This window comes from Lepisosteus platostomus, chromosome 4 (genome assembly GCF_059453375.1).
Source record: "Lepisosteus platostomus isolate fLepPlt1 chromosome 4, fLepPlt1.hap1, whole genome shotgun sequence".
NCBI classification, from domain to species: Eukaryota; Metazoa; Chordata; class Actinopteri; order Semionotiformes; family Lepisosteidae; genus Lepisosteus; species Lepisosteus platostomus.
Genome location: NC_142614.1, coordinates 19,855,436 through 19,880,828, shown reverse-complemented (window position 1 = coordinate 19,880,828; position 25,393 = coordinate 19,855,436). Strand labels below are relative to the sequence as shown.

Here is a 25,393-nt window from a genome sequence, read left to right as displayed (position 1 = left end):
TCACCTGGCAAGGCGAGAAAGTTTACATTTCTGAGATACATTTTTAATATTCATTAATGACTGATGATGGTTATTCTTTCTCACTGAAAATAATGATAATCAGAAGACTTTGGGATATGAAAAAATCTTCATACTTAGCAGTTTGAGACATGCAGTTTTAAAATTCTAGATTCCATATTTATACATATTAATACATGAACGTTTTCTAAATTAAAAAGCAAAATAAACAATTTACAAAAATGAAATAATAATGCTATGTAACAATAAACAATAAAACCTTCTTTGTTATTTGGAAAAAAAACATGTAGATTGAAACAATCATTGATAAGTGGAAAAGTTAATATTCCAAAAATTCCTTTTCATGACTATCTATGATTATACGTATACCTATTTAGTATATTTTTCAGCATTTTCTGTCCACAAATGTAGTTTACCTTTGCTGATGGCGTAATCCTTCATTTTTCTCCAGAGTCCAAGAGCAGGCTCTCTTGATATGCCCAGAGCCAGATCTACCAGCAGGGAATTTTCCTCACTCACTTTCAAATCACCAAACTTGCCATCAGTACAGCCAGAGAGAGCTGCCTCTGTCAGCAAGGTCATTAGGGAGTCTACAGAAGAAAAAACACACATCTTACCAATAAGGCAATCATGATTTAGTGGTGTTTATTTTGCAATAACATTTGCTTTATATAACCATACTCAGAGAACTACAGTACATCTTATTACAATCCAATAATTGGCTTCAGAGGATAACCTGAGTTTTTAAGGCATTCAAAGTCAGAAGGCCTGTCATTTGTAATCCCTAATAGGTCACATTACTATGTAAAATGAGCACAGAAAATACCTAAATAATAGAGTAGTTTTCGGCCATACAGTAGGTACATGTACATTGGAATTCTTATTCGCACTGATCTCTCGGGACATACGTACACAGTACAACAGACGGCAACACACAACACAGTACATTAAAAACATATTAAATAATAACAACCGGAACAAAAAATATGTTGTGGGATAATAAATATGTAGTTATGAGAAAAAAAAAACAAAGTAAACCACGCAAAAGTGCAGATGTGTAATGAGTCAAGTATTTTCTAAATACTACTGTAGAAAACAAATGACTGTAAATTCAAAAAATCCATACCTAACTGTTCATAGTCCATCTCTAGACCATTTCTGAAAAGGGGATTGTGCAGCCAGAACTCTGTAGCTATCTCCTGTGTGGAAGGAGGCTGCCCTTGTAGCATACCACCCAGACAACGCCCGATGGCCAGGGCCACTGATCTCTCCAAGTCCAGCAGCCACACCCAGCCCACAGACTGATCCTCAGAAGACAACCCCTGACCATCGGAAATCTCTGAAACAACGTCAGTTCCAGGTGGATTCACAACTTCAAAACATCTAACAATCTTATATCTATTAAAAATTCAATTTCAATTTTTATCAGTGCCCCTTTTGATAATTATAATATGTCAGTGTAATTATACAGTAGACCAGAAGAAAAGGTATGTAGATTCTTGATAATATAATAGCTTTCCATTGTTTTTTGGCTGTAGATCAATGTAAAGTACAGTAAATTACTGTTCTTGAAGGTAATATTTTCAATATTTCTTACAAAAATTACTTTCATCCTAAAAAGGCATGTTTATTAACAACACCACAGGTGTATTATGGACATTTGTGAATGAATCATCAATGTACAGTAAAAGGAAATGAGTTCACCTAGATGCATACAGTACACCTGTTACACAGCAAACAAAGCCCTGAAAAAAGAAATGACCTTCAATAATGGCCAGTACTGCCTGTGATGTTCTTACCTAGTGGCATTCCCTCCATCTCCTGTTCTTCCAGAAGCCCAGTGTCAGGCAAAAAACAGTTGAGTTCATTGATGTGTTCCAACAGAGAGAGCAGATGAGGCAGCAGGGGCCGCACAACGTGGAGAGGCAGGAGCAAGAGAGAGTAGATCACCTGGCACAACAGGCTACCTGCTGCAGAGCTGAACAGGACAGCTGAAATCCACACAGGGACATCAATGGTTAACAGCTGAACAAATGGTTACAAATGCACTGATAGGATCTTTGACCCATAATCTGCACAGATCACAAAATGCATGGTGGTCCTTCAGTGTTTTAGCAAAATCGAAATAATTTTCTTTTAAACAAATATGCAGTGGATCTCAGAAGAACATTTATCTTGAAAAGTTATTTGTATTTTATGTTAAACTTACTGTGCAATTTTCTGATAACATGCTTGTCAAGAGAGCTCTCTTCTAGAAAAATGGTAGAACGCTTGAAGGTTTCTGCAGCACAAGGCAAAAGCAGGCAAAGGTGTCTGTGAAGCAAAGTTTCGCTGCAGTCCTCCTGAACAAAAAGAAGTTAATCTTTTTTTAAGAATTTTTGAAATAATACATATAAAATAATAAAAACTTTGTATTACAAGGTATGCAGTTCCCCAGTGAGAGAACACGCTGAGCGTACTGAACCAGCTGGGTTGCCATGACCGGTTTGGGATGGAACGATACAAGTCAAAACCGACTTCTCTGTTCTCCTTGACTAAGCAAAGAAAGTCTTTTGTACGCAGTGAAATGTGATAAAACATAGCGAATAACTCCTGGGCTTGGTGTCATAGAAAAAAAAAGAGATTAGTTACTTGCAATAAGATGTAACTTTGTGGCCATGTGTTATTTTAAAATGGATTTTGAAGTTTCTCATAAAGGGCTACACTATGTGAAGACAATTATAATTGAACATTACTAAACTAAGGAAAAAAAGATAGAAAAGGCCTAATGAAAATAGGGAGTATACAGGGAATGCAAACGACAGCATACCTTGGTGCTGGTACTGATGTAGCAGTGTGCCAGGAGGTGTCTGTGGAGGGCTGACAGCAATCGATGAAAGTGAGGTGGTGGATCGGACTGCTTCTGAGCTTTGCTGCATTGTTGTTTGTCACTGTTCTTCTCCAGTTCACCAAAAGATCGTTCCTGCAAGTACACATTGTGTCTTTTTCATTAGGTTTTCTAATGGTGTTTTTGGGAACCTACAGTTATTTTTGCACTGTATGCATACTGTAAATCACAGAAAGTGTTGTAGTTCTAAATCCAGGGCACACACAGCAATTGGGGAGGCATTGTGATCTTTCCTGTATAGTCCTATTGTTCGGCTTATTATGAGCAAAAAGATCAAACTGAATCCATACTAATGATGAGAAGTGTGCCCACACATATTTGCAGGATCATTAAATATACTATACAGTATGTCGAAAGAGGTCTGGACTTCAGTGTGAAGTACATGGTAATTGAATTGACACCAGCTCAAAAGAAAAAGATAAAACATGCATCTTTAATTACCCTTCACAGGGAAATTTGAACATAAAGCAATGTTTTCCATCACAAACTGCAGATTAAAAAGGAAATCTGCTAGTTATAACAACAATGTGATCCAAGGTATAGAAAAAACCTTGGCAAGCCTCAAAAAGCTAAATCTTTTCAAATAAGTACTGAACTTGATGCAAATTCCAATTATTTTCAGGGGACAATATATTTTGGTCTCTTTTCTTTGGAAATATGCAGTCAATATTAAAAAATGAATTGGTACAGAGAACTGATGTACTCACAGTGTAATAACCAATATTCAGTAGTAGAGTTTTCAACAGGACTTCTGCTAGGTGAAAGTGATCAGGTGTCTCCAAGGTGCCTGATGGGGGCTCAAGTGAAGATGTGAAGGTTAACCCTACAGAGAGCTCCCCAGGTGAGCTGTACCCCAGCAAGCAGGCCACGTGGGACTGCTCCTGAAGGCTGTTCAGCACCATATCCAGCTGCAGTCTCTGAAACACACAAGTCTCCGCTTACCCTACATGGATTCTCATTGGCATTTTTAAAAACAAATGTAAGCCGCAGATCTCAGTCAATATATGAACAAATCAATACAATACTGTAACAGACTGTCAGCTGGTGGGAGTCTGGAGAGGAAGCAGCTGGAGATGATCTCTACTGTGATGGATGACAGCTGCTGTCCTCTCCATATAAAATAGTGCTCTCTTTCCAGAAGGTGTGTGAGGTAGCCGGGCAGAAGGCGAGAAAAGGCACACTCAAGGGCTAAGTAAGGAAGCCCCTGACAGAAATAGAGAGAGCACACAAATGAGCCGAAGACCCAAACCGCTGAGAGAGAAACCAAGGGGCTGACAGCGGGATAGAGGCAAAGTGAGACAGACAGATGAGCCAAATATTGGAATTGTAGGTGATGTGACAAAAAGAATGGGAGACAGAAAACTGAGATGAAGAATCTTCTTGCTGTATTTGATTTTTTTTCCAAATTTTCATTATTTTACTTAAATACTTACAGTATCATCATTGCCCTTCTCACACTAGCAGATAGATTAGCATAAAAGTAAGTGAGAAATAAGTATGATGGAGATCTAACTAAAGTGACAAACAATACCGAGTGTAGATTTAATTATTCCATTCAAGTCTGTGAATCTGCCTGTATATCCCATCAGTTGCAACTTCTGAACCACAGGGGATACATTCTTTTTCAATGCATCTCTTTCTCCTCTCTCTTCTGAGAAGCTGGACTCAAATTGCAATTTTCATGAACATTTATTTGAAACTGTTGGGGATGCAAGGACATACTGTACGTAGCTGACACGATTTGTGTTATATAACCTTAAAAAAAAACCTGAGAATGGCAACAAACTAAGGTGTACTCTCACCTGGCCTTTTGTAAGGTTTTCCCAGCTATCAGGGCCCTGAGGTAGAAGTGAGTGCAAGAGCTCGGTTCTCTCCCTGAGAGGAGGCAGCAAGAGTGAAGCACCAATGGAGAGAGTATTCATCACTGCCTGGAAATTAACAGCATAATTTGGTTAAAAGGACACTTTTAGTCACCTTCCATCTAATCCTTGATGCTTTACTGTAAGACATTTACAAAGATTTTGATCGGTCAAACTCCTCAGACTGGACAAGCATTAAGGAAGGGGAGAGGAGAGACAGAAAGTACTGGACTGTACCTCCTGAATAGAATCAGGAACACTGGAGTCAATGAGCCTGAAGAGCAGATTGCGGAGAGGCCTTCCCTGGGCTCCTAGGACTGTGGCTCCTGTTCCTCCAGTGTGGGCCAGGGACAGGTGAGTGGACAGCAGCTTCATACACAGCAGCACGAACTGGTGGTGCTCCCTGGGAAAAGAAATTGAAATCTCAGCTACTATACAAGGAACTTACTCATCCCGAAATCTCAGCACATACACTAATCTGTTTCACTAACATCTGCAGACCAAGCACAATCGATGTCATTGGCGGCTAAATAAGAATATTTGAAATAATTTGGTTCCAGGAAATATTTCTAATGTACATGTACATTATGGTAGATGCACGTTAAATTAGAAAACTAAGAGAGATCACCAATCTGAACATGACTTTTAATTTGACAGATTGTAACATAAAATTTCAGCAACCAGAAGTCTCCAATTTCTTCAATGATGCAATTTCTTTGAGCAAATTTTCAATCAGCTGAAAAATGCTGTATGAAAGATATTGAAATTAGTGTATAATTTCTGGCCACTGTAGGCTTTGGATAAAAAGAACCATTAAATGTTGACTCCAGTTACTGTATATTTCTAGTTGCACATTAAATTAAAAAATTAAGAGAGTTTAACTGTTATTAAAGGTTTTCTTACAACTTTTCATCTGACTCAGTTTTGGAATACAAATACTGAACCGTGCAATATATAATATGCAGTAAGCAACCAAAAGTCTCCGAAAAAAAAGTTGCAGATAGGAGCAAATTATCACTTGTCTTAACATCCAACTGGGACCCAAAATCCAGCACTAAGCATAAAAAATGTCTAAGTAGAGTGGGAATACTAACCCTAACCCTAGCTGGGGTTTCAACAGAGCATTCCTGCAAACTGCCTCTGAAGCTCTCCAGTCACCAGATTTATAAACGTTCCTCAAAACAAAAAACATCCTCTAAAACAATCAAAACCACTGAAAAAAGCTATTGGAAATTCAACTTCTTCAATGATGCAATTTCTTTAAGCAAATTTTCAATCAGCTGAAAAATGCTACAGTACTGTATATGAAAGATATTGAAATAAGTGTTAATTTCCCGCCACTGTAGGCTTTAGATAAAAAGAACCATTACATGTTGACTCCAGTTATACATCTAGTTGCACATTAAATGAAAAAATTAAGAGAGTTTAACCGTTATAAAAGGTTTTCTTACAACTTTTCATCTGACTCAGTTTTGGAATACATATACTGAACCGTGCAATATACAATATACAGTAAGCAGCCAAAAGTCTCCGAAAAAAAAGTTGCAGATAAGAGCAAATTATGACTTGTCCCAACATCCAACTGGGACCAAAAATCCAGCACTGAGCATAAAAAATGTCTAACTAGAGTGGAAATGCTAACCCTAGCCCTAGCTGGGGTTTCAACAGAGCATTCCTGCAAACTGCCTCTGAAGCTCTCCAGTTACCAGATTTATAAATGTCCCTTAAAAACAAAAAATGTGACTCTAAAACAATCAAAACCACTGAAAAAACCTCTTGGAAATTCAACTTCTTCAATGATACATCTTCTTTAAGCAAATTTTCAATCACCTGAAAAATGCTGTACGAAAGATACTGAAATTAGTGTTCATTACCGGCCACTGTAGGCTCTGGGTAAAAAGAACCATTACATATTGACTCCAGTTATACTGTGCATCTAGTTAAATGAAAAACTTAAAGAGAGTTTAACCATTATAAAAGTTTTTTTTACAACTTTTCATCTGACTCAGTTTTAAAATACAAATACTGAACCATGCAGCATAGAATTTCACCAAGCAAGTCTCCAAAAAAAAAGTTGCAGATAGGAGCAAATTATCACTTGTCTTAACATCCAACAGGGACCCAAAATCCAGCAGTAAGTGTAAAAATGTAGATTGGGAATGCTAACCCTAGCTGGGGTTTCAACAGAGCATTCCTGCAAACTGTCTCTGAAGCTCTCCAGTCACCAGATTCATACATGTTCTATTTGACTAAAAAAAACAACAATATAAAGTTTAAAACAATCAAAACTACTTAAAACAAACTCTTAGAAATGTATCTTTCCAATCAGCTGAAAAATGCTGCATAAATGGTATTGAAATAAGTGTCCATATTAAGCCAGTGGAGGGTTTGGGTGACAAGATCCATTAAATATTGACTCTAGTTTACATCTACTGTATACATTATCCATGTCAGAGTACAAATTTATGGTATAGTATACAGCATATAATGTTGAACACTCTTGATAAATAATAGAAATTAGGGTCCCACTAATACAGTAGCTCCAATGACTGCACAAACAGACTTCATCATGGGAGTCTAGACTGTATCACCATTAGTTAGTGAAGACTTTTTGAGCAGTGACACTCAAGGGTTTCAAAGATCAGAGTAATGCTCAAGTTATCCTTAATGCACATCACTAACTCATGAGATCCACAAAGTGGAAGTGCAGAGGGAAATGCATTAGATACTAATCAATGTAAAGTCTCCTGTGATGCGCTGTGGGCTCATACAGTACTAAATGTTGACTGTGTGTCAGAGGACAGAGTGCACAGTATTGTTTCCCATCTCTGCTAATGCAGGACCTATAACATTTTGGTGAGCAGATGGCAAGTGTATAAAAAGCGTAAAAAAAACACACAAGACTAAATAAATTAAGATTAAGGTTACATACATATAATTTTGCCAAATTCATGTAGTAGGACTGAAAATTTTGCCTTTTCCATTATGATTGCCATTTGTTTTATTTTGCCACACTAATGAGTGATGGTAACAAAGCTCTAAACGAAATGCCTATTTTCACAAATATTCAATGTCTACAGACTTTAGGAGTTGATCTATTAAAATACAATTGACTCATGTTTCGCCATTTATGTTATTAAATCTTTCCACATGTACCCTAAAAATGCTTGCTTTCTTCTCAGTCACAGAGACAGAGAACATGACTCAACCACTAATACAATACGACAAAGCATAACTAAAAATTATATACTGTAAGTCTGAAACTACATTTTTTTTGTCCATTATTTCCATCTCACTTCCAGTGTTGTACACTACTGACACTGTGATGGAGGCAGTGTATGAGAGACTCTTCAATCAGAAGGTGACACATGCCAAAGGTTTTTAGTCATATAAATAAGATCTCCAGTACCTCTTAGACAGGAAAGGGGGTGGAGGAACATCACAGCTGAATCCATCACAGAAGCGTTCAAGGAAATTGCGGAGGTAACTGAAGGTGCTCTCTTCAAGATCCACACAGAAAGGTCTGTGCCAAGCCACAAGTTGTCTTAAAATAAAATTAGGGAGGTCAATAACAGACAATGGCTATAATTCAGAATGCTCATTTTTAAAAATTAGATATTAGAGATACAGAGATTAGAGATAGATGAAAAAAATCTCACAAGTTTTGACAATTTAATCTTTCCAAAACCACAGATACTTTTAAGTTAGTAAAATTAAAATAAATATCTGAAAATATTAGGTATTGTATTAGTATTGGGTAGAAGATCTGGTGTCACCATGTATCACCATGGTACCATGTAGCATGTTTGTATTATTGTTAATCAGTTACACACAGTTATAATGCAACTTTTTAATTAATACAGATTGTAACATCTGAAGAAACACTAAAGTCCAGTTTTGTTTACAAACTCATTGTGATTAGTTTTAGCAACCTCTTCCAGAGTTTCAATTTCGTCATAATTGACTTAAAGTACTTGATGCACCAGCTTCAAAAGATGAAATGATCTAATACAATTAAGAACAGAAGGGAGAATTTACTTATTGACTGTTGAATCCCAGAGCCAAATTTAAGCAAGGCACCAGAGTTTAATATAATTGAGTTGAACTAATTATATTCCAGTTATGAGAATTACTGAGTTCAGTCTTATGAACAGTGCAGCAGGATCTTTAATGACCAAGAAGTCAGGAACCTCATTTAAAGACTCATCCTAACAAAGGCACCTCCTTTAGTACAGTGTTCACATTCACCACTCTGAAGCAATGGATTTAAAATTCTTGTCCAGAGGAACGTGTGCTACCTACTGGTCCAAAACACCACTCCCGGTAGTGTTTACTGATTTTAATTTTACAGTAGGTGCCCAGCCTAGGATTGATGAGAGCCATTTTTTGCTTAGCCTTTGACAAGATCAGGCTAGAAGCTGATAAAGCTGTTTTGGCCTTACAATAGCTTTAGTGTATGATTTCCTGCCACAGAAAGAAAATATAAAGCTTCTCTTGCTCAAGTCCTACCTGTCTGTAGGCACTGCAGTCCAGGCCAGGCTATGGGAGGTACCCGCAGTGATCTGCTGAATGGCCACTCCTTCCAGTCCAATAACTTTCCTTGGTTTTGTGACTGGGGTAGAGGTGTGGCCCTGTCCACACTGACCCATCGCATTATTACCCCATGCATACACTTCATTTTCTGAAATCAATAACATTGAATAATTCAAGTAGAGAGCTGCATTAGCATTCATAGGCTGCAAAGGAACAGGTAAAGGTTTATTCGGCTGCGAAGAAACTTTGTGTTTCTTTTCTTCTCTTTTGAATAATTTCACATTTATTACACTTCAAAGCATCTGTTCATAAATCACGTATTACTGTTCTTAAACAAATCTGCTGACTGTTAATGAAAAATTAGACTACTTAATATACCATTCAGAAATTTCTAGAGATACTATTTCTATGAGCCTTCTTTTTATTGAAGTATTTAAAAAGGAAATACAACAGTTATTATGAGACACAAAATGCATACGGTGGAAATGTCACACAGCCTTTTTTGTGAATAAAAAGCTTATACTTTCGCAGCATAACTACAACTTACAGTACACAAAAAGAACCAAATAAATCCTTGTGTCTTTTTTTAAAATACAGTAAATGCTTTGCTGATGTGTACTTTTTTTACTGTTGTTCATTTTATTCTACTGCATTAATTGCTTTGACAACGCTTTATTCAAACTAGAATTGTATCAAGTAAAGATAAACATGTCAAGTAAAGATAAATAAAGACCAAGTACAGGGTCGAAGCAATGAGAAAACAACTCACCGTGTGACAATGCAAGGCAGTGACTGTCCCCACAGGAAATATCAATGATCTTAGTGACACCCAGCTCCTCTATGAACCTGGGTCTCAGGGAAGTTGTTTCGGAAGACCCACATCCAAGACACGATCCACAGCCCCACGCAAACACCTCAACACAGGCACAGAGAAAGAGTGTTAAAAGAGCTCACTTCCAGAGATTCAGGAAAAATATTCAATTGTTGTGACAAATTGAAGTTTCAGAGGGTGAACAACAAGAAAAGTGTAGTCACAGTGCTGAACAACAAGGCAATCTTATGCAATATTTGGAGTAATCCAATGCCTTTGAGGATTTTGAATACTTGTAACAGTTCCCCTTGTAGCCTTCTCTGCTCTAAACTAAAAAGTTACAGTTCAGTCTGTCAGTGTACAACATTTATCCTAAGTGCCAGAATACATGTCTGCTCCTCACTGAACAGCTGCAATATCTTTTTTGTAGCATGGTGATCAAAATTGTACACAATGTTATAAATGAAGCCTGACTAGTTCACTATACAATTTTAACATAACATCCATCCATCCATTTTCTAACCACTTTATCCAATAAAGCGTGGTGGGAAAGCCAGAGGCTAAACCTGCAAGCAACGGACACCCTAAATGAGACTCCAATCCATCGCAGAACATAACATCTCTTGTTTTGAGTTCTAGATGTTTTACATTTTGTTAGTCTTTTTTTATTGTTTCATCACATTGTATGTTTTGCTTATCCTACTATTTCCGTTTCGTCTGCAATCTTGACTTGAAACTGGTGAATGATACACATTCCATCCAACCATTTTCTAACCTCTTCTTCCAATTCAGTGTCATGGAGAAGCCAGAGCCTATTCCAGAAAGCAATGGCCACAAGGCAGGGTACATCCTGGACTTGACACCAGTCAATCGCAGGGATATGCATTCCTTGATGATAATTCTTGAATTTCCAGTTCCTCTAACCTACTTCAGGCATACAGAAGTAAAACAAAACAGTCTCCCAATGCTCTGTTACCAGCAATAACTCTTCTTTCCATACCTGTCCTGCAGATGTCAATGCCAGTGAAGACTGACTGCCAGCACACACTTTCCTGATAATGAGTCCATGTAAAGCCTCAATTATTTTGGGCCTATAAACACGATTTGTATCTCCATGACCGAGTTTACCTGTTAAAAAATAGATGATTGGTACCCATTTCAATACAATTGCAAGATAGCTTATTAAGTGAGTATAAGGATATTAAGAATCTTATGTGGCACAATTTAGAAAAAATAAAATAAATTAAGCAAAAATACCATAATACAAGGTCATCCAAGAAACAAATAATGCAGATTTCTTAACTTACCAGTAATTGTGCTTTTTAAATTTTGACAACATGGGCTATAAATGTGTTTTACTAATATCAGCTCAGTTATTCATGTACAATAAGTGTACTGTGTACACTGATCATTTTACCCACCCAAACATTATAATATAAATAATGTTAAACATCTCATGGATTCTACAGTATACATACTGTATAAAGAACACTCACCCCATCAATCTTTCAGTTCTGAATTGCAAATATACAGTACTTTCATAGAATTCTTGCCTTCTTTTGTTTCTTTCAATTTCTGAACTACATACCATTGTCTCCTCCTCCAAAGGACCACACCACTCTTCCGTCCTGAGCCACAACGATAGTGTGAGAGCTGCCACAGGCTGCCTGTCCCACTCCACTGATATCCTTCACCAAGGTTGGGACATTACGACTATGGCTATCACTGTGACCTGTGACAGGTCAAAATATGCATCTAATGAAGTGCAAAAGGAGCAGTTTTGAAAACTGCTTTTTTTTAAATAAACGTACTCCCATAAACTTTGCTTGAAATATTCCCAATAAAACACTGAAACAACACAAACGGAACCAAATTATTCTGCTTTCAAAAGTAAATACAAGTTAGAAAACCTAGATTAAATTACTTATTTGCATATCTGCACATACCTGTATGTAACAGTTAAGCAACATTTAGTTTGCTACATAAAATTAACGTAAAAAAAAAAAACAGAGAACACCCACCAAGCCTGCCAAAATCCCCTTCTCCCCAGGTGTAGAGCTCTCCATCATTAGTCACTGCTGCACTGTGTCTGTAGCCAGCAGACACACACACCACCACCTGCCAGGTTATACAATTCATTCAGTTTATCTCTTGAATCAATCAAACGCCTCATGAGACTTTAGCAAACAAATTTTCAGAGGACTTTCAGTGCTACAAGATATTCGTTCAATTATGAAACACTTGAAATTATATCTGTTCTTTACCTTGCCAAGTAATGGTCCCTGGATGAGTTTAGGGTATTTCTGAGTAGCACTGTTTCCATGCCCCAGTTTTCCATAGTCCCCATCTCCCCAGCTGAAGACTTCCCCTTCTGTGGTTACTGCCAGAGTATGGCCATCAGAGCCCTTGGAAGAGGAGACCTTCCTCATGTTTCGAGGGGGCTCCAGCACCAGTTTCTTGGGCACAGACTGGTTGTTCGAGTCTCCCAGCCCCAGTCTCCCATAGCTGCCTTTCCCACAGGCCTTCACAGAGCCATCGGCAGATACCGAGAAAGTGCAGTACTGCCCCGCTTCAATCTGAAAAAGCACAGACAGAAAGGCAAACCCAGCTTAAAATTCAATATGAGTTAGGAATCAACCCATTTCTCAATGTATACAGTGCTGTAAATACAGAATCTCATGTTTTCAACTAGCGCTGAACAAGGTTCACCTTTTAAGTATAATTGATACTGAATTCCTCAATTTCATGACTTAAAAAGGAAAGAAGACATTACACAGATTTATTTGCCTATAAGTCAATTATATGTCTTAGTTTATGCATGACACACAAAGCAGCTACCAGTATAATGGGGAAACTGAAAGAATAATTGTGTTATACTTTATTGAATTTAATCTAATAGGCTTTTTATGGAAAAGCTGCAGGTGAGCTGGAGCAGTCACTGGACTCAGTAACTTTGCAGCACAAGATGGTACAGCATGTACACTGCACTTACAGCATAAGTCTAGGAAAACCAGAGTATTTTGGGGGTTATGCTGAAGTGTTTGATGAAGGTAATATGCAAACTGTTTCACTTACTGAAACAGTTACAGTACATACACCTTCCATAAATGTTTGTTGGGTTCATAAATTTTCCGCATTCTCTTCAAAGATAGTCACACCTCATTATTCAACTGATTTCATTAAACCACAGACTCCTGTCCACCGACACACATGGGAAAAGCAGAGTCTCACTGTAGAGAGTTGGACAGTGTTCACCAAATCGTTTGCCAGATTTGTAAAATCAGAAAAAAAGAGCAGAGATGTTAATTTCAAAAGCAGTCTCTATTTTGCCCCACAGGCAGCATCTCTCTGGTCCTTTTGCGTTTTATTAACAACAAACCCCACAACTGTAAATGTCATGCTTATAATATCTATTTAAGTCATCAGTTTGCATATAAACAATACCTCTTTACCGTGGATTCTTAAATTTGTAATCTTACTAAGAAAACACATTTGATGTCTTTTAATACTACCATTTGAGCATCACTAAATCCCTGTGCCAGCTTGGGCTGCAGGATCTTCTCCAGAGTGCCTTCTGCTAGCTGGTGACTGCTGTTACTACCCCAGACATACACCATCACTGTGTCACTCTCTATCCCCAGGGATCCAGTGCCGGTGTTGCAGGAACACAAGCAACTTGAAGCCAGGTTACAGATCTGAAAAAAAAAAAACATCCCAATAAGGCACTGATTTATATTTGGAATACCACCATTGTAACTGCATGTAAAACACTGGATCTTATTTTATCTACGTCTTATCTTCAACTACAATTCAAATACAATATTAAAGTTAACACCATTTTTCAAAACACATATACATACATGGTAACACTGTTTGGATTAACCAAGAGAAAACGTGTATATCTTTCCATTTTCAGTGGCTAAAAATAAATGTAAATCTGTATAAAAAAAGACATTATTTAGAGATGCGTACAATGCAATGTATTATGGGAATAATTAATTTACACATAATTCATCTTTCTCAAACTGAATCCAAAAAACAATGGCTAATCATCTTAATTAATTGAAAAAAGATGCGATGCAATGCAATGTGCAGGGCATGAAAATTCATGATTAACAGGATTTGCTACATGCAAATCCTGCAGAGGTGTGACTCGTTTTCTGTGAACTGTTATTGTGAAAAATACCTTGGTTTTCCAGGTTTGTGAAATTCACCATAAACATATCACAGAACTGAATCCCAAAATGATACATTGCTAATGTTTGCAGCTTTTGTAACATAGCTGATATTCAGTTAGCATGATTCCAAGAGGAATAGTTCCATACATAACGTGTATTCTTGTGTTTCAGAATAATAATAAAAAAAAATAATGCAAACGGCTTTTTATTTGTACTTTTCCAAGTATTTAGAAGTGTGCACTTGTCATGGATTCAGTCTTGCTTGGTCTGACTGAGGAAATGGCCGCCAGATAAACTAGAGTTGTTCATATGCCTCATGTGATACTCTGGGTTGATGTCACTTGCTAACCTACAGGGTCTGATTGACAGCCAAGGCTTGTCTGTCACTCCTAAGATGGTAGGCAGTTTTTTCAGGATGGTGCTGTACAGCAAAAGGAAAGCACACACCTCATCAAAGAGACAGAGAGCCACATGAGCAAGACTGCACAGTCCATCCACATTCTTCTTCAGCTCCGGACCATTGACAGAATCGCCACGGAAACCCTGGGGAACAATAATAAAAACAGTATGCACTTCACTACAAACACAGTAACAAGCAAGAACTCAGGTATTTCAACAGTACTTCCTCTTTCCTCCATTTTTAAAAAGGGACTGTGTTCATATTTCTCTCCTGACAATGTTCAAGTATCATAATCACTGGAATATGTACTGTATGTGCCTGAATATCACTTCATTGCTGGAAGGTTTCTGGTTTGTAATGCTAATTTATTTTAAAACATTTGATTGTAAAGTGATATATATATAGAATGGGACGTAATTCACTGTGATTATCTTTTTGCAATTTGTCATAAATTCCAGCAACTATACAGACCAGTTTCACTTAAAGCATTATCTGAAATGTTTTTGGTGTGTATTTCTGAGACTACCAAAAAATATATCACAATCAATCAACATGTGTGATTTCTTTTTTGGTTTATTTAATATATACATATTTAACATTGTGTATATGGTTTACTGTAGGAAAACCCTCACAATGCACACCTGGACCAATTAACCTTGCTAAGAAATAAAAAGAGATATGCACTATATATAACAGAAATATATTAAGTAATTTTACAATAGTGGATTGTAAAATAAAGAATTAAATTAAATTTAAATTAAATGGAATTAACAGTCTCACAAATTGGTGCAGGTGACACTCACCTGTCCAATACAATTGTACATCTACTCTTTATATTCTCTATTGAAACTGAGACACCAGATTCTGATAAGCTCTTACAATATAATCTTGGACTGATCATTTTTGGCAATATAAAAATGATAAAGTGCATTTTCCTTCTGTGAAGAAAAACAAAACTTCATCATTAAAAAAGCTTCAGTAAATGTGAGCAGATGGCCCAAATGAAAATGAAAACATTGTTATAATAGTGCCAAATGCTCATGTAGGTAGAATAAGGAGTGCAGAATTCAAAACTGAAAATCGTAACAATTGCCTACTGCCTTATCCTACTGTAATATCTCTTCTTGCAGAGTGGACAGTTATACTGTATAAGATGGCCATAGTTGCAGTATGATAAGCATCCTAGGATTTCAGAGTTTTTTTTTAAAAAGGGTTATAATTCACCTTTTTCACATACCTATTTTACATTTTCTATTTGTCCTTTTGTAAATATGTTTTTTTTTAGATGACCTTTTAGGCCACCTTCTCCACACAAAATATTATTATCATGTATTGATTCCTCTGATGGCTGTTTGTCTAAGAACTGCAAGCATGCTTTATGTTCTTAAGAAATACATACCGAATTTTGCCTCATTTGGGCCAGGGTTTGGAGAATTAAGTCATGGCCAATCCCTTCCTCACTCGCAGACAGCTTGGATGATCCCAAGCACGCCGCAGCAGAAGCAGTCAGCGCCACCTCAATCCACTCCAGCAGAAACCTGAGGGAGCCCCGCTGCATGGCCAGCCCCAGTAAGAGCTCTAGGGCCAGCCGCCTCCCCGCCACGTCTGCCCCTGAGCTGGGGACCGAGGTCCTCTTCAGAAAAGCCGTCACCTGAGCAAGGCAGTCCAGCCCCACCAGCGGGATCTTGTTCTCGTTCGCCAGGGACAGAGGGGGAAGGGAAGACAGTACAGAGGATGCCGTGGAAAGGACGTCATTGCACAGCGCCAAGCTGGGATCCAGCTGGGCTTGGTGCCAGTTCTGCTGCAAAAGGGCAAACAGCAGGCTGAGGCCTGTCCTCACACCCATCTCAATCAACACATCTGTTCCAGACTTCACCCGCGTCCCCTGCAGCCAAGTCTCCGAGGCCTTTTCCAACACCCCACTTTCCGCGCTGGGCACAGACTGGGCCGGGGGCCCCACCCGAAAGCGGTCGTGGTATTTGCTGTGAAGCGCGTAGTAGATCCTCTGCAGCACCACCAGCCTGTGATGCAGGGACAGGGCGTAGGGCGTGCTGGCCAGCGTGCGGCGGACCAGGCAGCGCTGGCTGTGGAGAAGAGCCGCCAGGTACTCCTCCCGCTCCTCCGTGGCGCTCGCTTCGTACTGGAAGTCGGGCAGCCGGGGGCCGAGTAGGTCTTGAACAGGCTGGGCCAATCCCACCACCTCCTTGTTGCTGAGGAGTTTGCTGTAGAGGGCGGCAGCGCCTTGGCGAATGGTCACCTGGACACTGTCCTCTGCTGCCCATGAGGCATTCAGATGCTCCTGCCACTTCAACATCACATGGGTCTGACAAGGAACCATTTTCTAAACATAATCCTGCAACGAGACATGCCAGTGTTTCAGAAATAGACAGCAAAAGGGATGAACTTGCAACTGACATAAAACAGGTCTGATATTAAAAACATCAGAAACTAGCAACAAACTAGCAGTACAATTAACTATTGAAGACAAAAAGTTAGCATTACAGAATCTGAGCTTATGGCTATCATTTTATTTGACTTAAAATAGAAAACTACATTTGTATTTTTATTATTTATATTAATTTGTTATGTATTACCAGAACACTATGTACATATTGTATAAAAAAGTATTGTACAGAACCCCCATGAAAGAAGCAGCGCATCATAAAGAAGGGAAACTTACAGTATAATGATATAATTAAATTATTTTTTGTAATTCACACATTATGTGTTCTGCTATACACACAAGCATTCTCTTTACCTTTTCATTGCTTCCCCATATTGTCTTGATGAGGATGTTAGCCTAAAATAAATCTACATAAATGCCAAAATCCCTTTTATCAGTAGCTTCCTGCAACTCAGAATCAACCCATGAGACATGTATAGTATGCATTCCTTCCTTTCATTTGCCACTTGTCTGCCCAATCCATGATTTTCACAGAGTTTTTGTTATTATTTTGCTTCTTTGTGTTTCTTTCCCACTAATTCTGTGCTTTATAATTTGCTAAATAGACCACAAACTACATTGTTGGTATGATCCCTGGTTCATTGCTATACACTTCTGCTTACACTGGTACAGGTAGAGGTCATACCCCTGCTGTTTTGCCATTTAACTGTTACCTGGTTTTTATTCCATGCACATACATTGCATTAAGTCCCTATTGCTTTTAATTTGAGGATTGATCTTTATATGGAATCTTATTTAAAGATTTCTGAAAATCATGCTTTACAGTTAGCAAGTTACCCAGCTCTATAAATGTGATTATTTTGCAGATATTGTTCTAGCTCAGCTCAAATGTTTTCAGTCCTTTACCAGTAAAAGAAATAAAAGTTATTGGTCTATATATTCTGGTTCCGTTTTGCAATTATTGAGTTTGCAGTTCACCGATTTGTGTGTACAGCTCCCATTCTAAGTCAGAGTTGAACAATTGTAATTAAGGCTCTTTGAATCACATCCTTCATTTCCTTAAGTACAGGTAGGAAAATATCGTCCAGTCCCAGTCATTAGAGTCATTTTAATCCCTGCAATACCTCAGTGTCCGTTATGCAAAACAATTTCATTGCAGAAATACCTTCCAAATGCTCTAACAATTATGAGAACCTTTAAAAAGAGAAACGGATAGAGAAACCAAAAAGTAAGCCTTGTCCTGGAAACGACAGTCATGAAAGTTTGTTTTTATTCCTATAATCATAACCTAAACAGACTTTTTAAATGAGCTGAGCTGAAAAAAACATGTGCTGTTTACCACACAAGCTTCCAAGCATACTCTGTGAGATTAGCTATGCAGTGCTAATGCTGCTGAATTAACACGTCACTGTTAAATCTGCTGGGCCCGATGACCTTATTTAGAGCAGTAGATGTGTTTCTTTTCTAAAGGAACATTTGAGAATATGATTTAAGAAACATAACTCCAAGAACAAACCAGTAAAAGCTCTGCCACAACCAGCATAATAATATTGTAACGCATACGGCCGTCAGTGGTGTGTAAGAGCCGGCTTACCAGAGCGGTGACGTCACCGCCCTTCCCTGTAATAGCAGGACTACAGCCACTGGGCTGTAGAGAGATCTCTCAACAAGCTCAACAAGCTGGGTCCCTGTTGAGTGACGCCAGAGGCCCGGGTTCACGTCCCCCACGGTGCAGGGGCCGACCTGTGTAGACAGAAGGCAAGGGCGCCCACCTGAACCCCATTGCGTTACAATATTGTGATATATGTGATATTCATACAATACATTTTTTCTGCTATCCACGAGAAAGGCAACCAATTTGAAGCCATTTGTTTCATTATGCAGGAAACACCTGAACCTTATTCAAAGTACACTGCAATTAGCACTGTAGCAGAGCTGCTGCAGGAAAAGCACATTCATGAGGAAGAGGTTCTGCTTCTGTTCTTCATGGAAAAGGAACTTCAGCAAATCCAATCAACCTACCTTTTAATTCTACCAGAGTGAAACCAGAGTGTACAGAGAAAATATACTTGAACGTGAGGCAAATGTGCAAACTCCTCACAAAAGACAAACCACCTCAGAGATGAGCTCAAGACGCATGAGCTGTGAGGCAGTGCTTCTGACCTGCAGTGTACTGTAGCTTATGACAATCAACAGTATGATTGTCAATCAACAGTATGATTCACGCCTGGCTGAATGATGACAGGAAATCTGGCTTTCTGAGGCTGAAATGAAGAGGAATTGAAAGCCTCGTTTTTCACTTTAAAATATTATAAAATTGTATTTTACTGATATTAGTGGAATCCATGTATGACCAATTACATACCCAAAATAAATTACAAGTGTTTTTAAAACCTTTAAATTCTCTGAATTTTCTATGACAAAGAGCATTTCTTTTTTCCCTAGATTATGACAACTACTTTTCTCTCCCAACAGAAACGCTCCTGTAGTTATTTCACCAACACTTGCAGTGTCTGCATGGCTATGGATTGCTTTAAAGCTGGTTTCCAAGGTTCCTCTAAATAAGATTTGTAAGTCTTGATAATTGGTTATAAAATTATTCTATTACAATGACTAGAACACGACTATAGAACACTGTATCACAAATATATGTTATATGTGATACAGTAATAAGATTATTTCAGCTGATCACAAAATGTGAAAATATAGCACAAGCTTTCCAGTAGTTATGCACAGTTTTCAAGTAATTATTTTAGCACATTAGTTATACGCCTACAGGAACAACCCACTGCCACATACATTCTGTTATGGAATTAACGTACTGAAACCGAGACGAACTATAGTTGATGTCTTGTTCTGTGTCCTCTCCCCCTTAGACGATAAGGGAGGCCATTAAGGAAGCCGTAAACCAATTTGAATCGACTCTGACATCTCAAAGCCTTTAGCAGAGACTTATGAGCAGCCAGCTGATTTGGTGCCAGTTTGCAACAACTCCGTAGTTAACCTTCAATTTGAAGCCAATTACCGGCAGTCACCGAGAACCCAGATCTCCTTTCATTAATCCAACCAAGGTGGAGTGAGCCCCATCAATCACATGACAAGTCCCAGCCAGCCTTTGGGTTGCCTCAAGACAACAGCCACCAATGAGGATACCAACTCAAGGGCCGCTGATCACTGCTCACAAATTGCCGCCATCCAATCATCATGAATGACAAGGCAGGTTAAAAGGAACAGTGGTACTTTTGAAAGTCTCTCTGCATGTTTTCTAAAGCCCTGAGAATGAGTCTAAATTGAGCAGGAAAAGACAAAGTCCTACAGCCTTTTGCGTCACATGTTGCATCAAACTTAGAATGATCTGTAAAGAGAAGACAGCGTCAACCGCCTTTAACCTGCAGAGCTCGTACAGAACATGTTAATAAAAATGCAACACATTCTTACACACTGTCAAATCCCTGATAAATCTGTTACTTTAATTGATTCTTTCAAAGTGCTTGTTGTATTGTAAATTTAACAGCACAACTTCTCATCTCCCCAGCATCTACACATCTTAAACATTTACCTTAACTACTAATAAAAGTGAAAACAACTTAATACACAATTACAGTTGGGGTGTGCCCAACAAAACTACGCCACCTTTATTGAATTCCAAATCTACTAGATGATGGAGATGGACCCACAAGTTTAATGGGGTTGATAAATAAGATGACATATAACAAAATTCAATTTTCTGATGGCAAATGGTTTATGAGGTTTTGCCCTTCCCCTGCTGTGCAGCAACACCTGCCACAGTAACACTTTGTATCACCTTAGCATACACTGTTACAGTAGGGAGATGGCAATTGTGTCAAATTAAAGCTTTGAGCAGTACTTATATATCTATAATTACAAAGTGGAACACCAGAATAGGTATAATAAAACATATTTTGAAATCAAGTTGTCAGTTCTGTGTTTTTGCATTAGACTAAATATCCTTAGTGCAAAAAAAACAGAACTGAAGTGATATAGTATAGTTATGTCTGTGTATCACAACATTTTTTATACGTTTCAGCCATAGAACAGGGAAAGAGAAAGCTGTATGCAATAGTGTAAACAACACTGTACTTGGGTTTTTTTTTGGCCAAGAACTGGTAATATATGAAACAACTAGTCATAACTCAGTTGCTGGTACACAATCCTGTTAAATGAGCACTTTACTTAAGAGTACTCACTAAAACAAGCAATATGTTTACATACTGTACCTACAGTATTTTGTCATACCTGTATGAATTAACTCTTCCTGCTTGTTCTTTTATTTTATTTTTTCTCTCAGATGCTGCCTTAACTATCTTAACAGAAATGGTAAGGGTATTACACTAGTTATGGTGTAGATTATTATTTTAGATGCATAATTTGTAGAACAAATATTGATTCACAAATTTTAACATTTTATACAATTGTACAATACAATTTTATTTTGCACACTTTGAATGCACTCTCCATTTTACAGTTAAGGATTTTATTCTGCCTTTGATTGCACATTATTTATTAAAAAACTATTTTTGTTAATAAGAAATTTTGATTAGTTCAAGTCTTATTATTCACATGTACTGTAAATATCACGCTATGTTTTCTCAAACAACTGCTGCATAATACATTTAAAAACAGCAGCTTGTTGTCAGACTCTAATTGTTGTAACATATCCTTAGCAATTTACAGTATGGTGTTCAAAAACAGAGATGCTGTATGCCCAATCACCACCACTTCATATTTGTAGGTATGGAATTTTTTGTTGAAGTCTTAAAATGTTAAAAAAGTCTGAGTTATACACTCGCTGTTTATTTAGCTTCCTCAGCAGAATTAGTTATTTGTCCATGTTACATATCTGTACAACATACAAAGTTGATTACAAAAACCCAAAACTGAAACTAATGGAGATTTTTGGTTGCATTATTTTAAGCATAAGAAACTTCTTATTTCATAGAAATTTGGGACCTAATTAGTGTATGGGATAGTCACTAACGTTGCCTGACGTGAATATCACTAGAATTTTTGTTTGTTACATCAAACTGAAGTTTATTAACTGGATTCAGTTCTTTATTTAAATGAGATTCTCTGTTGAGAAATGTGAACCAGTGTTGGAGTGGTCTCCTCTGAGGCTATCACATGAAGCAATGCAAAGCACTACAACTGTCAAGGCCTAATCACAGGCCAAGAAAATTTATTGTATGAGCTATATACAATTTCCTGAATTTATAAATAACAGGAAGCTTCTCATGATCTAACACCTCACAGTTTTTTCAAACTAAATATCAGGACCACAATTTACTATACTTCAAAACAGACCTATGTTTTGAAATGTTATCTTGTAAAAACATTTTGTATGCACAAAACCAGTAGTTTGGGGACTCCACTGTTAAAAAATAATAATTCTAATTTGTGATTCCCATCTGTTTTATTATGACATTTCACACATTTTGATTTTAAAGCAAAATTACTTCGTCTTTATTGTAATAGTGACTCTTTTATATTGTAACATTTTGTTCAATCCAGATTTATTATTGCCAATTAATTTATGTTGTTTTACGTGTTCACTATTTGGAGGCCTTGGATTTTGTCCATAAAGATTTGTTCCGTGCCTATAACTCCACACACTTCATTAGACTTAATCAAAGGTCAAATACTGTATCACTTCAATTAACAGTCAAGATTGAGGGAAGGAGTAGTGGGGCTCAAGCCAAAAACTGTTTTTGATTACCGCCTTGGGACGTCCCGACTCAAACAGGTGTGGTCACGTTACAGCCTGCTGACAACCCAAGTGCAGGCTACGGGAATACAATAATACATACAGTATACTGTAGCTCCCTATTTACGTTTTGTGCAAAACATAATTTTCTGCAAAGCCGATTCCGACATTGCATTAATAACGCTTAGAAAACGAGAATAAGTAAAAAAACAGAACTGTTGGTCAACAAGAAATGCAGTATGCTGTACTTAACAGTAATTGAGAGACAGAAAAAAGTCAGGCTATTCTGCGAATCGACTACTTTGGGGAGGTTAAATTTAATTGCTACTGGTACTGTACAGGTTACAACCTACTTTAAACTCACACTTCGCTGACTATTTCAACCATATGAAGTGGTTAATCAGAACCAGTGTGGGTTCTCACCACTTATTGTCAACGAACACGTATTTTACAGTAGTCTCACGCACTGTGCAACATAATGAAAACCTATTTTTAGTATAAATAGTATGCTGATTCTTGTACATTTTGTTTAATCATTGGGAGATATAAGCCCCTGTCCGCCACGCTAACATAACCGATCACCACCACAGCTGTGCAACTTTGGTACCGTTTACATTTTGTCTGATCAGTATAATTTATGTCACTACATACATTTGTAATCCCGTGACTTTATGACAGTAATAATGCATAAAAATAATCGAAGGTTGATAATCCTACCTCTCTTGTGTCATTCACACCCCAGTCAGTGCCCTCTGTCAGATTCTTATACTAGACAACAAATTTACCCGGCTCACAAAAAAAGAAAAACACGTTTTTATCTGTAGGTATTAAAAGCAATCTTCGTGCCTTGGAACTGATATTCAGCAGTAATGCTGTGTAATTGTTGTGACACTGTCCGTGGTCCTATCTCTAAACAACTCTACCGTTTGTTGCCATGAAAAACAGCGCAGCCCTCCACGCATTGTGCGTGCACACGCGTGTCGTAGGAGCTGCAACTAAACGTCACTGCGTTGTCTAGACATCTGGGATGAACTAGGGTTTTGAAAGATTAATGCTTATCCATTATTTCCCACTTCTTCATTACGAATTTATTTCTTTAATTCTAACTATCCAACCGATATCCAACAGATTTAATTCCGTTAATTTTCAATATAGAAAGAGTGAAGATTGACAATAACTTCCTTATATTGGGGAACCAATATGAGTTATAAAGCATGTAAGAACAATTTTATCTGGGGTATATTTAGGAAGAAAACGTATGCTATCCTGAGGAGAATATTCTATTACAACGTTTGTTTGTTTGTTTGTTTGTTTGTTTGTTTGTTTGTTTGTTTGTTTTCGAAAACATGCATTGAAATAAATCCTAGTAAGAGAACAGAACGTCAATTCAAAATTTTACATACTGTAATATTTATCCAACTTTCTCGTTGCAAAATGAACTCATTTAAACTAAATATGATCATGTTGTACCGTGTTTTATTCCTGTTTTTATTCTATTTCTTTTTAATGAGTTTTATAATTGTATTTATATATTGGCTTTAACAACATGGCCAGGTAGCTTGTTATATAGACAATATGGTACAGTAGGTACTTATACTGTATATGCAAATATATTGTAAAGCTTGGCATGAAAAAAAAAGACAGTAAGTTTTTTTTTTCAGGAGTTGAGAAATTCTTGGAATCTTGTTATGTGATGATGCTGACTTTATAGGCTTTTCCAACTGTCATATACAGTAGACAGTCTGTGTGACGGCGTGTGACAGTCTGATGCTGAACCAACCAAGATAAGTTAATTTTCTTAAGGAATGCTCCTTCTCTGCCCATTTATTTCTTAGATTATTTACATGGGGTAAAGGCAGTACTTATAGGGCTCTTACTTCTGAAGACAGCCAAGAAATCCACATTCACACCAGACTAAACATCTTACTGTTACTCAGCTTGCAAGATGCTGTCCTTATAATGTTAACTGCACAAAGACTGCAAATAAACCTTACCTTAGGCATGCTGGGTTGGTGTTGCCTCAGCATCACCAGTTACAGGACAACTCTCTGATTTTGTAATGGGTCTTGATTTTTTGGTCTTAAATTATCAGACAGTCATAATTCTATTTCAACAAGATAATTAATAACCCTAACAAAACTTATAAAGGTACTTCTGCATTATGTAAATAAATGTAGCTTATTTTTCAAGCATTTTAACAAATGTAGGAAAGCTTCCCATATTGCCTTTCCTGCCCTTATCTTGCCTTTATAAACTGGATTGTTTTCTTTAAAATAGAGCTTTATTGCCATTAGTAACATGTACTGGTACAATGGAATTCTTACTTAAAGAAAGTCTCTTGATTGTTAAAAAAAGTGTAAAACACAAAGTGCAGACAGTGCATCAAGACAATGTACAAATAAACAGTAGACAATGTAGAAGTAAACAAGTAAGCAGTCAAATGTAAACAATGCAGACATGTAAAAGATTACTGCAGCTGTGCAATAAATAAAATTACAGTGAGGTAGATGATGTAGATGTGGTCCGGGGGGCATGGCCAAATGTGTTCACCAATTGCACTGCATGTGGATAGAAGCTATTG

At 37.5% G+C, this 25,393-nt stretch overlaps 1 protein-coding gene across 1 annotated transcript in view; it reads right to left on the bottom strand.

Moving 5' to 3' along the window:
• The window catches only part of LOC148672911 (putative E3 ubiquitin-protein ligase HERC1), a 74,882-nt gene extending 51,101 nt beyond the window's left edge, over positions 1–23,781 (bottom strand). The window contains exons 1-19 of the mRNA XM_088628907.1: positions 23,530–23,781; positions 16,086–17,039; positions 14,734–14,829; positions 13,621–13,803; positions 12,373–12,684; positions 12,130–12,226; positions 11,697–11,840; positions 11,109–11,236; positions 10,067–10,211; positions 9,274–9,445; positions 8,174–8,308; positions 5,002–5,167; positions 4,708–4,833; positions 3,613–3,822; positions 2,828–2,980; positions 2,228–2,360; positions 1,818–2,009; positions 1,145–1,357; positions 435–608 (exon numbers count right to left, since the gene is read on the bottom strand). Coding sequence (XP_088485033.1) covers positions 435–608; positions 1,145–1,357; positions 1,818–2,009; positions 2,228–2,360; positions 2,828–2,980; positions 3,613–3,822; positions 4,708–4,833; positions 5,002–5,167; positions 8,174–8,308; positions 9,274–9,445; positions 10,067–10,211; positions 11,109–11,236; positions 11,697–11,840; positions 12,130–12,226; positions 12,373–12,684; positions 13,621–13,803; positions 14,734–14,829; positions 16,086–17,024 — 3,718 coding nt within the window. The 5' untranslated portion in view covers positions 17,025–17,039; positions 23,530–23,781. The remainder of the gene's footprint in view (positions 1–434; positions 609–1,144; positions 1,358–1,817; positions 2,010–2,227; positions 2,361–2,827; positions 2,981–3,612; positions 3,823–4,707; positions 4,834–5,001; positions 5,168–8,173; positions 8,309–9,273; positions 9,446–10,066; positions 10,212–11,108; positions 11,237–11,696; positions 11,841–12,129; positions 12,227–12,372; positions 12,685–13,620; positions 13,804–14,733; positions 14,830–16,085; positions 17,040–23,529) is intronic.
• Between the last annotated feature and the right edge of the window lie 1,612 nt (positions 23,782–25,393).